At 45.0% G+C, this 16,768-nt stretch overlaps 1 protein-coding gene across 1 annotated transcript in view; it reads left to right on the forward strand.

Moving 5' to 3' along the window:
• The window catches only part of PARVG (parvin gamma), a 475,216-nt gene that overhangs the window by 242,912 nt on the left and 215,536 nt on the right, over positions 1-16,768 (forward strand). Inside the window, exon 8 of the mRNA XM_069628145.1 lies at positions 6,111-6,139. Within this exon, the coding sequence (XP_069484246.1) occupies positions 6,111-6,139 (29 nt within the window). The remainder of the gene's footprint in view (positions 1-6,110; positions 6,140-16,768) is intronic.

A 16,768-nucleotide genomic window follows, 5' to 3' on the forward strand; every position in this document is an offset into this window, starting at 1 on the left:
AGAGCGCGATCTCTCACGAGTGGGAGCTGGCTCGGGAGATTCTCCTGGAGATCTTCGCCCTTTGGGGGACCCCTCAAGTGGATCTCTTCACCTCCAGTGTCAACCGGAAGTGCGAAAGGTTCTGCTTGCGGGAATTTCCACCAAAAGGAGCCTTAGGAGACGCGTTCGTGGTGGAGTGGTCCTTCCCACTGCTGTACGCGTTTCCTCCAGTCCCCATCATCCCGCAAGTGCTGCGGAGGCTACGGAAGTTCGGTTCCTGGATGATCCTCATTGCTCCCGCATGGGCCCGGAGGACGTGGTACCCGGACCTTCTCGACTTGTCCATCTGCCCTCCACGTCGTCTTCCCTACCGAGACGATCTGCTCTCACGTGAGGGGGGTCAGGTTCTCCATCCAGAGATCAGGTCCCTCAACCTTCACGCTTGGCTTCTGAAAGGTTGAGGTACAAGGATTGGGACCTCCCTGAAGATGTGATGGAGGTGTTGCTTTCGGCCAGACGGCCGGCGACTAAGTCCCTGTACCGTTGCCGTTGGAGAAAGTTCTTCGACTGGTGCAGGGTTCAGAATGTGGATCCTTTTTCATGTGACATTCCTGTGATTCTGTCTTTTTTGCTTTCATTGGCCCACAGGGGCCTGCAAGTGGGTACTGTTAAAGGTTACCTGGCGGCGCTGTCTATATTTAAGCGCTCGTCTCAGGAGTGATCCTACTTCAAAATTCCTTTAATTTCTCAGTTTCTCAAAGGACTCACTAATGTGCTTCCGCCGTCACCTGTCCAGGTGCCTGGTTGGGATTTGGACCTTGTTCTGAAATTCCATATGGGTGCTCCTTTTGAGCCTTTACATTCTTGTCCTTTGAGGCTGTTAACCCTTAAAACTGTGTTTTTAGTTGCGGTCACTTCCACTCACAGAGTGAGTGAGTTGCAGGCACTTTCAGTTAAGCCACCCTTCACTGTGTTTCATAAGGACAGGGTTGTCCTTAGAGTTCGTCCTTCCTTTCTTCCGAAGGTGGTGTCTGAATTTCATTTAAGCGAGAAGGTTGTTCTTCCGGCATTTTATCCTCCTCCACATCCTGGTAAGGAAGAGGAGAGGCTCCATAGGTTGAATCCTAGGAGAGCTTTAAGTTTCTACATTTCATGCATTTCCCGGGACAGAGTGGACGATCAGCTCTTTATTGGTTACGCTGGAAGGCGTTTGGGACAAGCTGTGACTAAGCGGACTTTGTCTATATGGATTATCTTGGCAATTTCTGAATGTTACCGCCTGGCGGGTAAGGACCCTCCGGTAGGTTTACGGGCCCATTCTACTAGGGGTATGGCTGCCTCTACTGCCTTGCAGAGGGGTGTTCCTATTCGTAACATCTGTGAAGCAGCCACATGGGCTTTGTTCAATACTTTTGTACGACACTACTCCCTAGATTCTATCCATGGGCAGGATCTGGCCTTTGGCAAGGCGGTCCTTTACTCTGCAATTTGATTGGGCATTCGAAATTTGTATATTCTAAATTCTTTTCCCTCCTCCATACGTTGGTACTGCTTTGGGAGTCTGTCATAGATATGGAATACGTCGGAGGACCCAATCCCCTCGAAGAACAAGTTACTCTCTTACCTGGTAACGTTCTTTCGATGGGATGGTCCGATGACGTATTCCATATCGCTCCCTCCCTCCCTGCCCTGCTACAGAATTTCTTATGCGATTGCAGCGTATGTTTCCGCAAGGCTTTCTGTGGTCATAATGGCAGTGGTTTGGTGCCACATGTTCTGGGGAAAAAACTACAACTGAGGCTACGGGCGTCGTGCGTCCTACTTATAACATCCGGTGACGTCGGCTTGACGGAGGCCCTGAAGGAGGGCGTATCGACATCATCGACGCAGGACGCAGACGCCGAAAGATTTTCCGAAGCAGCACAGCTGTGGTGATTACTGTCATAGATAAGGAATACGTCGTCGGACAATCCCATCGAAAGAACGTTAACAGGTAAGAGAGTAACTTGTTCTATCCGAGCATACATCATTTGAACCAAGGGTGACTATCAGCAACTCTTTTCCCCCTTCACCGCAGCATTCCAAGACTCTGATCATGTCACAATTTGTGGGACCCTCGTGAATCCATATGTAAAACCACAGGATTATTTATATTTCACTAGCATAAGGCCAAAACTCATTGATCAATATTGATCAATCCACACACCTTCAATCCTTATAATTGACGCAACCCCTCAAATAATGCATTCTGCCTGTGGGTTTCCTGTTATTCTAGAGCAAGAGCAATTGGTTTCAACTTTTGGGCCACTGCTTGAGTGTCACAAGTGTAGGATATTGGTCAATCGTAAAGCTTGCATCTGCCAATGGATGGGGTAGTAGTTAATCTTTTTGGATATTTCCCCATTGTTGGATGCGCAATACAGAAACTGGGATCCGTGTCACTTCCAGTACACCCTCCTGCAGCACATTGATAGCATCTTCCTATAGCAGGGTTGTCCAACTCAGGCATTGAGGGCCGGATCCGTGTCAGATTTTCAGGATACCCCTCATTAATATTCATGAGATAAATTTGCATGATTCTAAATGTATGCACATTTTTGCTCAGGATATCTCGAAAACCCATCAGGTTTCCGACCCTTGAGGCCTGCAGTTGAACAACCAGTGACCTGTCAGATAAGCATTTCTCTGATGCAAATGGAAGAGTAACGCTATCACACTTGTTGCCCTCTTCGTTCCATTGCCCGGACCAGTGGAAGAGCCAGGGTGGGGCCAGAGGGGACGGCTGACCTCTTGACTCGCCCATGGTGCCCAGTGCACCCCCCGGCCTCCTGCTGGCACCATAGTGTCACAATCACAGCGTTACTTCAAAATACTGTATCATTACTAGTCACTATTGAGACGTGTAGTCTTTCAAAACAAGAAGTGAAAAGACAACCAATACAGTTGCAGCTATTCTATTTTCGCTGTTGTGTTTATCTGTGCAATAATTGTGTTTATTTCTGATTCATTAAAGTATGTATTGTTTTATCAAGCACTGATCACTTTGGGTTGCACGTATTTTAGCCGCACACATCTTTTTAACTGAACTAGGTTCTTAATATGAGTATAAATACATTATTACTTTTTGTATTAATAAGAGAGTAAATGAATTTATTTCCTCTCATTTTTGATATTGCTGTTTCCTGTACCCACCTATGACAGCACAGGGCCTTTTTAGTGTGTTATTTGTAGACAGGGTAGGGCCTGAGCGGGCAAGTTCCACCCAACATCTGTAAATGCACACTCAGCAGTGCTGTGAAGGCATTTACAGATATTAATGTCACTGCAGTGGGCCTAACTGTATTAACTTCAGGCACCACTTGTTAGACAATCCTGGCTAGGCTTCGGGCTGGCGCCCTATTATCCGCTGCCCCCCCCCCCCCCCGTCACCCCCTACATCCAGGCACCAAAAGGTGCCTCTGCTACTGGTCGACACCTTGATTACGTTCAACAACTTCTAGACAAAAGCAAACGAGACCTGTCCTGGGCTTCATCCACTGACTGCTGGTAGAGCCAGCATTGTTAGGCAAGAGGGGGTATCCCTACTCTGTATGAGAGTGGGATGTGAACCTGAGACTCGCTGTCACAATCACCATTAACTTGGTGAAAACCCTCGGGCGGAGGTTAGCCCAAATGGCAGAACCTGAAACTGATAGTGCAGGTTGCCAATGGCGAACCTCAGGTACTTTCTGTGCTTGTGATGGATAGGTGATGGATAGTTACATGAAAGTAGTCACCACAAGGACACCACATTAGGTGGTAGTTATATACACCTTGTAAAGAGTGGTATTCATGTGTGGAGAAAGCATACAGTGATTTTTCTCACTAGTAGAGCCAGCATCCCATCAAAGGCTCATATTATGGCTGATTGGACGACGCATGAAAACGCCCCGCCTTATCAAAAGCATGGGCCTAAACTCTGAGCACAAGTCCCGTCGTTGATTGGGAGTAATGTGTCACCGTGCTCAAGTGTCAGAGGACACCGAGGACACGAGATGGAAGCGGGAACTCGTTGATGGAACACGGTCCTACTATGGATCACAGACTGACTTTTATGAAAGTGATTAAGACGGTGTGGCTCTGAATTATGGCATCTTCAATTCAGAACATTTAGTGCTTGGATGGTCTCCAGGCATAAGGGATTTGTAAATGTCAGATGATGGTAAAACACACTGCGCTTTGACGGTTTCAATTTCAAAATATCTGTGATTAATGCAATCCGTTCTTTTGCTAGCAAGACTACCACATAGCAATCCCTCATATTGCAAACGGGTTGCAGCTCAGCAGGTCATAGTTCTGTTTTAATTCCAAGAAACAGAGATTCAAATAGAGTATCTGACCTTCGCTCATATTCCTGTAAACATCTTCTAGCACTCTTACTGATTTCATTGGTGCAAGTCTAGAATACTGACGATTCTTCAAGCATTCTTAACTTTCTGATGCAAGAAGCTGCTTTAAAAAAAAAAGCCCAAAACGTATTAAATTGCACAGAACGCATCCCGAACAACTACTGCTGACAGTAAATTGCTGTTCAAAAGAGATGATTGCTCGACCGAGTAGCAACGTCACAATTGTTGCTGTTTAGAATTGACATTAGGGCTAGTGAGTATGTGTGTTTTTCAATTGCCCACACCTGTCCAATCTGGCAGCCAAGAGATGATTTGAGCCTAAACGATTCCTCCAAAGCAGAGAACACTCATCGCATAGCAACATCGTGTGAAAGCACTAAAAAGTAGCCTCTCTGGGTGAAATTCATCTGGATATGTTTTATTAGAAGATAAAAAATGCCATTGCTTTAGTGTATGAACTAATGTGTAACAATTAAAGGTTTTTTTTTTTTTTTTTTATTTTTTTTATTTGTATATAATTGTATTACAATTTTTACAAATTCTGTCCAAATTTTTATATCCTTGTTTCCTGTTTTCCTTTGGGACTGTCCTGGAATTTTCTGTTCAATGGGATGTTTGAAAGCTCTCTGTTATTTCTTTTTCGTCCAGCTTCAATTTTTCCAAGAAGGTCGCTGTGGCCACCGTCAAAGATGCGGAATTGCCGCACATTAGCATATTCCACCAGGTTTCTTCGTTTGCCGTTTGATACCGATCTTTGAGTGGTTTGAGATGGATAGTTCGCATGGTTGCCGTTCCTGCGCAGTGAAGAAGAAGATGGCGTAGTGTTTCGGTTTCCCTCTGCTCACAATATCTACAGTTTTTGGTTGTCGACTGTTTTCTTCGAAAGAGAATCTCATTGGTTTTCAATATGTTTAGCCTTGCTCTCAAGAAAGTTGTTCTCAGTCGTTTGTCTGGGAACTTTTTTAGGTAATTTCTGACTTCATCTACTTTTTGGGTGTTCATAGTGTGATGTGTTGTAATTGTGAGTTCTTCTGTAAAGGTTTTTCATTTTAAATATTAAACACCTAGGCCAGGGTTGTCCAACTCCAGGTTCTGAGGGCCAGAAATCTGATGGGTTTTTATGATATCCCTCATTAATATTCATGAGGAAAAATGCGCATACATTTAGAATCATTGTACGCAAATGTATCTCATGCATATTAATGAGGAGTATCATGAAAATCCGACATGGATCCGGCCCTCGAGGCCTGGAGTTGGGCAACCCTATGCCATCACGTCGCCCCCCATGCCACCTGACTCGCTAAACACAGTCTGCCCCTCTCCTCCCTGCCACCCGGTACAGCTGTACCCTCCCTCTGTGCACCTCTGTATTCTACCCCCCCACTCACCCCTGCTGTATATCTGTTCTGTTGTGTCTTCTGAAAAGCGCTCCGTTATGTATCTGTATTGTTGTATACCTCTGTAAAACGCTCCGTTGCTTCTCGAAGCTTGGTCCACGCTCCATAAATACCATCATAATATCAATAATCAATAATAATAATATTTGTGCAGAAGTCGGAGTAATTTAATTTTGATGCGACGATCAACTACTTACATCCTCCTTCCTCCTCTCTTAGGTGGCTTGTAATAAATACTTTTTAATTCATTAAAGTTCACATAAATGCATAAATGCTTTATGATGTATTGCGATTATGACCAAATCTGTTAACTCTTCTTTAACAAAACCTTTTGTTTTGTCTTCAGGCAAGCAATTGATCAGTGCAAGCCATCGCGTAAGTATTAAACCATCTTTGCTGTAGCAATTGGAATGACTGAAATACATGCCAGGTATGTTTGCAGCTTTTATCCCATGGCACAGTGCCCAAGGGGTTGACACAATAGCATGACATTTGAAATGAATGGAGAGTGGCTGTCAGTCAGTCCGTTCTGCTGCTTCCTTAGAGGACTTCCCCGCTCCAGGCATGTCATTGGCTGCGGCCCTTCATTTCGAGACTAGCATGGCTGCTGTAGTGTGGCATGTGCACAGTGCACCGGATTTAGCAAACTTGTGCTCTTGTTCGGAGTGCTAGCTACAGATCTTAGAGCATTCAGGAATCTGTGGGATTGATGTACTAAGTACACTGTGGAGCTGCAACCTGTCATAGACCAGTTCAGGAACTTTGGGGCCCTGGGAAAACTGCTCCTAGTGGTCTGAGACCCTCCCTCCCTCCCTTCACCTTCCTTTGGACATTGACAATGTGTATTTCCCTAAAGCTGTACAGAAATGGATAGGGAAACTGGCACCCTATTCCATCCCAAAAATGAGGCTCCTGAGCACAGCAACATCATGGTTTTATAGGATTCTACACAATGCCCCTTATACCAGAAAGGTTGATGCGTTTACTTGGTTACATTAACAATGAACTTCCTAACAGTACATCCTCCTGTCTTGGGGGGGGGGGGGGGGGGGGCATGGCTTTACAGCACCGTTCAAGAACTATACTGTTCTGCTTGACCTACCCACATGATGCCGACTCTATACTGTTCTGCTTGACCTACCCACATGATGCCGACTACCGCATTCCACGTCTCTTTCCTTCATACGTAATCCACATCCTTCATTGATGACATTGAGCTGGGAAACTGGGCGTACCTATTCCTTGGACAGAACCAGATGTAGCTTTCGACCAGCCTTCTGGGTTCCCGTGCATGTTCCAACCAGTCGGTTCTCTCTTTCTCTATGCCACCCCTCTTAACATGGCTGCAGGTGCTGCATCACCTGGAATCATGACTGCGGCTTTGCTCTGTCCATGGCTCATGCACGTCCACAGCTCATACAATAGAAAGTGCTGTCAGCACTGACAGGTGTTCTTTGTGTGATTTCTAGCACAACTTTCGCATTATTTTATTTCTCCCACCCTCATGTTTCCTTATTACCGTTACCCAGGTCTCATTGTGCCCCTACCGCTAACTATCCAAGTGTATTGGTGTGTTGGGTGCACATACTCATATGACATCCAATCACATGAATCAAGTCATTAAAGGTCATTAATGGACATTAGCACCCTCAGCAGGTGCGGCAGCCAATTAGGTTGCTCCAAACGCAGGCTTAATCTACTGATGCAAGCCCGTGTTCGGAACACCGCACCCGGCATTGCTGTTGACCCTCCCTCCCTCCTGCCTCCAAATCCACACCCCACCAACCCACCAATCCATACCCCCATCCAAATCTCCTTACCTATTAAGGGCTCCTCCGCCCGGTGTGCACAGATTCCTGTTGAAGCAATATCAATGGAAGCGGGGCTCCGAGCGGATTCGCGCCTTCTGTTTCCATGGCAACCCTGACTCTCCCCAACCGCTGCTGTGAAAGAAGCAGCGCAGTCCTTTTATTTTCTATGTCTATTAGCACCTCGAGGGTTTGCCTGATGGTGCTAATAGCAATAATCCCGCGTTCTGCTGGCTTAACCGGCCTGGTGACGGCACCAGGGCCTGGCGTTAAGGCCCTCGCTTCGCTTGGGCCTGTAACTTTGGCCCTGGGCTGTTACCGGCCGTGAAGCCAGCAGAACGCAGGATTATTGCTTAATAATGTTCTGAATTTCGTCTTGTGCAGCATCATCTTTTTCATTGCTTTTGTTAGTGCTCTGGTTTTGAAAGCACTAGGTGCAGATTCTTTCGGGCCCTTAAGTCTGAGTTTCAGACTGAGTTACTGGACATATTATAAGAAACGCGTAAAAGACTGCGTGATGTGAAAGTGGGTTATTGCATTGAATTGTCACTTTTATCTTCTTCGTGTGATTTTAAAATGTAAATTTAATTCACATGTCCTTATATTCGGCTGGAACATAAGATTATGTTTAGCGCTTGATTTACAAAAATGTTTTTAAAAGGAAAGTACCATTCAAAACATTTCTTTAAATCAGACCCTGACTTCTTGTAACCCGCGTCTAGGCGCTCTGGTGCAGTGGCTCCCACCGCCAGACCTTTTCTTAGAAGATCGGTTAAAGGAGATGCCATCAGTTCACCGCTTTGAGGTAGCTGAATAGGTTGAGGAACCACAGCAACAGTCAGTTTGGGGCCTGTAGTTGGCCGATTTCGACCGAAACTGGGCTACCGTCATATTTGCGGATAAAGTCGATTAGTGCAAATGATAACTAAGTTGGTGTTGTGCTAGGTCTCAGTTGTTAACCAACTTCATCCAACGTAGCACAAAGGACAATTGCCTTGTGTTTTCAAAAGGGATCAACTTCCAGCACGCCTTTAAACACCATGTTACCGCGGCCAGCTATTTCGGGCACCACTGCCCACCCTTCACACAATGCATGGGTGCGCACGACACCGGCTGTGATTGAGTGCCAGTGTGGTGCACTGTGCAGATAGGACAGAGCAGAAGATTTAGAGCTCTGAGCTTCACTACAAAGAAATAATGCGCATTTGACATGCCTAAAGCAGAGGCAGACCAGCGACAGACAATACAAGCCAGGCACGGCGAGCGGGGAGACTAAATACCTGTCATAACAAAGAGTTTCAACCGTGGTGCCGAGAACAGCCCCACTTCCACCAGACACCAAGACATGCCCTCTACAGCTGCTGGCCTGCTATTTAAACATCGTGGAGTGCTGTAGCGGAGGCACTGCTGGGAGCAGTTAGAGCTTCAAAAAAGAGTGCGAGTGTCAAAAAAAGAGTGCCAGTGTTGGCCACCGGCCAACACCGGCACAAATTAAGCACTGTGCAGTGCTTAATTTGTGGGGATGTTTGCGCTGGCACTTATTTTTGAGCAATTACAAAATATATGGGGGCAAAGGGTAGGGTTGACAGGGAATGCCCTTATTCCAGCAATTTATAACACGAAAGGTATGGACAATTACCAACTGTATTCCAATTTAAGTGAAAAAACAGAGTCTAGTCTATTTTCCAAAGTCAGGTAAACAACCTGTTCATCGGAATAAAACCACCGTGGTTGAGGGCACAATTAGTTGCTACTGATGGAGGGAACTACTGTGGGTTTTAACACCCACAGGGGCAAGGCTGTGTGGCAAGACAGAAAAGGGTAGAATGAGATTCTAAGTATCCCTTCCTAGTCAGCTATTCTGTCCCTGTGTAGCGCTGCTGGACCGCCTACAAAAAACGGGGGATAGAATAAGAGGAAAAACTAGCTTCTTCTAAATGTAATGCACCATTCAGCCTTGCAGCAAATGTGCCCCAGAACCACTCTCTCCCCCTATGTGTTTGCATGGGGAGAGGCAAATACCAGATCTAAAAACAGTGTTATTGTGATGGGGAGCAACAACATCCTATGGGTTAATTACAAATTTATTTACCCAAGGATTGTTAGTCACAACTCATCCACTGTGATTTTTAAAACAAGGAATATCCCAAGGTCAGGTTGAAATCACTCTGATCTAGTGTTTAGACCAACAACAAAAAAGACAACAATTACAACATTCTCCACTCCGCCTTCTTCTAGAACCTCATATTGATCTAGCGAGTGGAGGATGGTAAAAAATTGCTCATAAATAGAAAATGAATGTGGTATCTATCTTATGTAGCAATTACTGTCTACCGGTTTCAGCGGCTCTTGTTTATTAAAGGATAGTTCCGGGACTTTTTTTTTATTGTCCCTACGGTTCGGCCATGTGTTTTTAAGCATAACTCGGTAGATCGTAGAAAACTTTCCTATGGACCTTACCCGACTTTTCGTCCATTAACGCACTCGAAATCAGCCGCCATTTTCTGATAATCCTATCATTTCCCCCCATCGCCCTGGCTGCACTGCTTTTGCGGCACTAAATCAAATCCCCCGCCCCTGAAACAGACTTTATGAAAACATTCATATTCCCCGCCTCTATCCGTGACGTGACTGAGCTGCGTAGGCAAACGCGCCCAGGCGTCTTCTACGCGACTCCACACAGAACCCGGAAATCAACACAGATGAGCTCACACAACACAGCGCGCCACAATTGGGAATATGAAACTGTACTTTTAAATTAAACCGCAAGATTGTAAATTTGGTAAAGTACATTTATTTGACATCAAATGTTTTGAGAATATTCAGCGGTTTGCATTTTTATTTGCTCACGTTCCAAAAAGTTCGTTTTGAGGCACGCGATGTTCCTTTGCTGCACACAGGGTCTTAGATCATCTCACAATACAGCGCCACAATTCGGAATATGAAACTGTGGTTTAAAAGCAAACGGCAAGATTGTACATTTGGCAAAGTACATTTATTGGACATCAAATGTTTAGAGAATATTCAGCGATTTGCATTTTTCTTTGCTCTCGATCCAAAATAGTTCGTCTTGTGGCAAGCGATGTTCGTGTGCAGTACACAGGGTGTTGGTTTACGATAAAATAAGCTCTTCGGTCGCACTGATAATCGCATGGCTGTTCCAACAACGAGGCACTAGGCCACCACAAAGGTCTGTATGTTGCATCTAGCCGTTAGTACCGCGTAAGGGCATACTTGTACTTGGCGATCGTCCCATAAAATGGTCAGGGTGGTAACGTTGTTCACGCGGAGAAGCAACTGGTGGTTGAAAAACCCATCCGCCGGTGTCTGGTACTCGTGACACATGCAATAATGAAGCATGTACCTGTTTGAAAAACATAAAAAATGAAATTAGTCTCACCATCAGATCTTTATTAAAATTATTCATTTTATATATTCGGTCGGGAAATTATTTCATAGCTAGGACAGTGCAACTGGGTATTATACGTCAAGGGGGGGCTGTAGGATACTGAGACAGTCCCCCAGTGCAGGGGTTGACAGGGAGGCAGTGCAGGTGGAGAGTGGAAGGGCCCAGGACCGAGGTCGCAGACAGTGGACCAGTTGTAGCAGGGGAGAGGGAGAGAGAAAGCAGAAGCAAACAGGAAGGTTTTGAGGTGCTTCCGTAAAAGGAGATGGTTCTCCTCAAGATAGTGCGCGGTACAAAACAATATGCCACATAGAACGAACAAGTTTAAATTGCGGTATAAACTCATCTAAAGAGTTACTTACATTATATTTGCATTTTCCATTGTTTCTGTGCAAAGGGCAGCCCTGAAATACCACTCCTTCTATGCCGACGTTATTTCTTCTAACGAACGAACATTAAATGGCTATCGTTTCTGAAATTTTATTCATTATCGTTTCTTACGTTATTGCACCACACCCCCAAAAAGAAGTCTTTCGGGATGGTCCCGGCCTGTCAAGGTCAAATAACAATAGAACCTTATACTGAGTCGTGGGCCATTCCGGCACCCGAGCAAAAAATCAAAGCAGCTGACCTTCACTTTGAACGAGCACACATTCCTAGTTAGCTACATTCAGTGTAAGGCCATCTCACAGGACTTGAAATTTACACTCCATCTTTGCATTTTGTCTGCGTGCTTTGCAGCCCCAGAGAACCATAAATATGGAGACATTCTATATTTTTTGAAAAATGATTTATATTACTGTTTGGTTTAATTTAATGCGCAAATGAACAAGGTTGGATAGACACATTGCATGTACACTAAGCAATCACTTTTATTTACACAATACATAGCTACACATATTCAATGGGCCTGCGACATGAGGAGACTCGAGAGCAAAGTCACAGGTGAAACCCGGGTGGTTCGCACTACTGCACGGTGAAGGGAGGGGCAAGGGTAGAGAGACACATTGCATGTACACTGAGCAATCACTTTTATTTACACATTACATAGATACACATATTCAATGGGCCTGCGACATGAGGAGACTCGAGAGAACAGACAATCAAATTACAATCATTTAAACCGTGATGTGTATTTCTCAATGAGCTCTTCTTTAGGTGGACATGGAACAGAGGCAATGTTGGGTGGCAATGCAGTTGTCCCCTGCACAGGTTCATTCACAACTCCATGTATGTGCCTATCTAGGACATCAACAATAAGTCTCTCAATAAACTCATATTGCATATCCTCAAACACTGGTTTGATCACCCATTGTTTACTTCTTTTAGTGAAGGCCTTATTGTAGCGAAGCGTCCCTAAAGTTCCGGTCGTCCTACTTTGTTGACGGCCAACATTATGGTTATGTGCCAAGACCGCTAGAAGAGTCCGATTTATCATGCCCTCCATGCCAAAATGCAATCGTTTTGGCCGGTACTTTAGGCACATATTGTGGAACACCTCCAAATCTCCTGTGTGGCAGAATTCCGTGAGTCCCCTCAAATCTCTATTTATAGTTTTATCAAATACAATCTTTTCAATGGCTTTGTGAGTGGGTGATGAAGGAATCAACCACTTCTTCTTCCGTGCCTCCTCTGTGGACAAATGGCCATGTTCACAATTGTGGAAATGTTGGTTTGTGTTCCAACGGTGAACGTTGGTACAGTGTAGCATTACTGACCGCCATTTTTCCAGTAGAATTTCCAACGACCCTCCACATGTTTTTGAGCTCCACCAAAGATGGTTGCTGATTGACTTGGACCACTGTGAAATACCTTGCATATCTTTTTTTTTACCTGCAGCCGACATTTTTTTATTGATTGTTTTTGCAAGATGCTACAAAGCCAACTTTCTCCATGGCCACTGAGGATGTACTTTGTGACACCTGCACGACCACCGAACTCACAATTTTCTTACTTTCCATGTCCTGAAAGTGGTAGGTGCAGTACTTGGCTGAAAATCCTGGGCTGTCGCACTGTCCATCACCGGCTAGCCTGAACCGTTTGCCCGCGAATGTACTATCAATAGACATTTTTTCCATTCTCCAAGCTTCGCTAATGGCTGGAAATAGATTATCGGTTTGGTATTTGTAGAACTGAGTTTTCGCAATGAAATGGATTCCCACAAACTGAAAGAAAGACTCTAACTTTTTAAAACTTGAACCACTAAAAAGTGCAGCCGCTGCACAAAGTAGATTGCCTGTTGGCAGTTGCCCCAGCATGGGTTGTGCAGACCATGAGAAAGGATGATATTTTGTACAGGTGGCATGTATTTTAAGGTTAGTGCCTCGAATTGCACGAGTCACATTAATCAATGGCTCCCCACATACTTCCCCACCAACCGAATGCCCACATTTCATCCGAATAATAATATCAATCAAACAACTATCGAATACAATGAATTTGGCCTCTTTCCTTATACTGTCACTCTGCATCCCAGCTGGTTCGGCCTGTAACGTTGAGGACATGTCACTCACATGAAAGGTAGAATCTCTGATATCGTCTTCCGCTATGTTCAGTGATATTGATGGTGTTTCATTGTCATCCACTTCATTCTCTTCCATTGCAACATCTGTTCCTTCTCTGGCGATGGGTGAATAAAACAATTTCTTCAACTTTCTCGCGGTCTTAGTTTTTGCGGGTGTGGATTCTGTAAATTGATCTCCGACTGCATCCGAACTACCAGGAGGACATTCACTATCAATGGCTGGTGGTGGTATAGCTCCGTTGTCAATCACTTCATATTCTTCCCATTGGCACGATGCATCTCCAGTCTCAAGTCCCTGCCAAAAGGTTTGACAAGCAACATCTCTCGTTCGCTTCACTGTCTATGTAGATCTAGTTCGTACACCCACTCGCAACTAGAGGACAGATTGGAAAAGGGATGTTCAGTTTAAACACAACTTACAGTATTGAACTATTAACAGTGAAAAACAACATAATATAGTGACCAGGCCACTAACCTTCTTTTGCTTTCTTTTCTTTGAAACTTTCTTGCCTCGAACTTCAACATCAGGACGCTGTTGCTCCGACTCGTGTGTGCATGTCTCCACTTCCTCTTGCGCTGCAACGACTATATTTTCATGATAAGCACATCCATCACGCACTGATGCTCCATCGACTCCCTGAAACATAGAACTTTCATTAGTATGTATAATAATATCGAAAACACAAAATGTACTAGGGGACCAATACCCACGTACATCTCAATAGCAAAACACGAATGAACGCTTTGTGTAGAACATTCAAACGACAATTATTCACGCATTGTTGATCTAGTTAGATGGAACTGTCAAGATCCATACCTCGGGCTCCTCATAGACTTCCATTGATGATATTATTGAAGATGATGTTTCAGTACCTCCCTGAAACACAGTAATTGCATTAGTATGGTTTTCTATTTTGTTAAAAAGAACATAAACTTTGTGCAGGCGTCAACGGCTCATCTAAATAGACCTGCACAAATGATCAGTTGTCTAAAATAAATAATGGATATGTAAATATGATTCGATTTGCTCGATCGTTGGAAGTGTCACCACCCAGAGATCTGCATCAACTACTAGGGGTGATGTTCTTGTAGAAGAAGCTCCGTCATCTGCCTGAAACATAGTACTTGCGTTAATAAAGAAGGAAGTATAGCGGATGTAATCACGTCATATGATTTCGCTTGATCGAACTGTCAGTATCCATACCTCGAAATGCATAAGAACATCAAGGGACGATGTAACTGCGGTGCACACTTCTGCAAGCTGTTGCGCCGACCCGTAACTGCATGCTCCCGCTTCTTCTTGGACTAATGCTCCATCGACTCCCTGAAACATTGGACTTTCGTTAGTAATGAACACAATATTGAAAAAAGAAGAGACATAGGAGGGCGACGACAGAAGGACATATCAATGACTAAAAACGAAAGAAACATTGTGTGTAACAATCACGCTACAAGAATGCAAGATCTGATGATCTCCATCGATGGAACTGTCCGGAAACGTACCTCGAGCATCTGAGTGACATCAACGGTAGTCGTCAATACGTTGGACTCCTCAGCATCTCCCTGAAAGACAGTACTTGCATTATTTTGGATAACAATAATTATAAACGAAAACAAAGACTAGAGGACGAGTACAGTCAGTGGCAGAATAGCCAAGTAAGATTACCCGATAGGCGCTTGAAGTGGCTGATGACTGCAATAACGACACGGATGGAGAATCTTCCGCCTTCATATTGAGTGGATACATAAATGGGGAAATTATTGTTAGCTAATGCTACACACTACCGCAAGGCCGAGAGATAAATACGTAAACTTGACTCACCAGTGGAGGGATGTGGACGAATAGAGTGGGAATAGCGGTTGAGAGCAATTTTCGCCTCGCTCGCGGTGTGTTCTTCTTTATTAGCAATGATGTGGAGTACATGTCAGAGGTAAAGTGCCTGCTGCAGATGCGGTATCGATCACCCCTCTTGTCCGCAAAGACTTCTAGGACTCTTCTTTCAAGCTCAGACGGTGGATATCCGCAATATCGGACCCATTCTCGTATCTGATCTATTGTCTTAGGGAAAACATGCATTATAGTACCTTCAGATTTATTATGGGTCTTCGAAGGGCAACCGCCAATGGAACAGGCAGGCATTGTGGAAAGTTCTGAAAAGTAAAGATCAACAATTCTCTATGAATACCAATGTGTTAAAAAATTAAATGACACATAAAAGGTTCAATGCAAGGTTCGTTTTGGTTCTTGTAACTAAACTCAGAACATGTGACTAGTTCCTTGCATGTACTGTCTTGAACGAAAAGAAATTGGACGCAAAATGATTATGGTACATGGCCTTACCTTGACGAACAAACAGTTAGATGCAGGGATCAGAGCAGTTTCTTGTCGTAGAACAGGGAGCAGTTCACAGGTTGTAAACTGACGAGTTTCCTCGAAGTGGTCACGGAAGTTCGCAGAGACGAAGAGCAGATAACCAGCACCTTCACGGGTTGACTAGCAAAGCGCAAAGAAGTTCTCATTAGAAATATGAAGTGGGTTATAAAGAATTCGAAACAGGGGTGTGTTTGTGAATGAATGACGTGTATATGTCGTGGCATTATGCGGTTTGCAGGGGGCCGTCCAGCGTGAGGGGGGATGCTTGGCAGGAGACACGGGGTCTGGAGGTAGACATGGGAACAACAACCCATGCTCTATAGACCACTTTGAAGTGTACATGGTCTTTGGCACCTCTTGGCCTTTATCGCTCCCTGACAGCTCCACTTGGCAGCGCAAGTACCCCGGTGCGAACTGCCTTTGATAGGGCGGGGGGTGGATTGGGGCGGTGGTCGTGCCGACAAGACACAGGAAGACTTGTGAATGGGGACACACTTATGTGGATTGCAGGGGGCCGTCCAGCGTGAGGGGGGATGCTTGGCAGGAGACACGGGGTCTGGAGGTAGACATGGGAACAGCAACCCATGCTCCATAGACCACTTTGAAGTGTACATGGTCTTTAACACCTCTTGGCCTTTATCGCTCCCTGACACCTCCACTTGGCAGGGCAAGTACCCCGGTGCGAACTGCCTTTGATAGGGCGGGGGGTGGATTGGGGCGGTGGTCGTGCAGACAAGACTCGTTTGCCGCAGGGCCTCACCAAGGAGAGGCCATCTAACTGCATGTAAGAGGCAGGCTGCAGGATCTAGTACATGGAAGGCAGGGGGGTGAGTTTATAAATACCTCACCCTCCCAGGAGAATATGTGGTGTGACAAGACAAGGCACAGGAAG

Source organism: Ambystoma mexicanum, chromosome 12 (assembly GCF_040938575.1).
Source record: "Ambystoma mexicanum isolate Mex_15411 chromosome 12, UKY_AmexF1_1, whole genome shotgun sequence".
NCBI classification, from domain to species: domain Eukaryota; kingdom Metazoa; phylum Chordata; class Amphibia; order Caudata; family Ambystomatidae; genus Ambystoma; species Ambystoma mexicanum.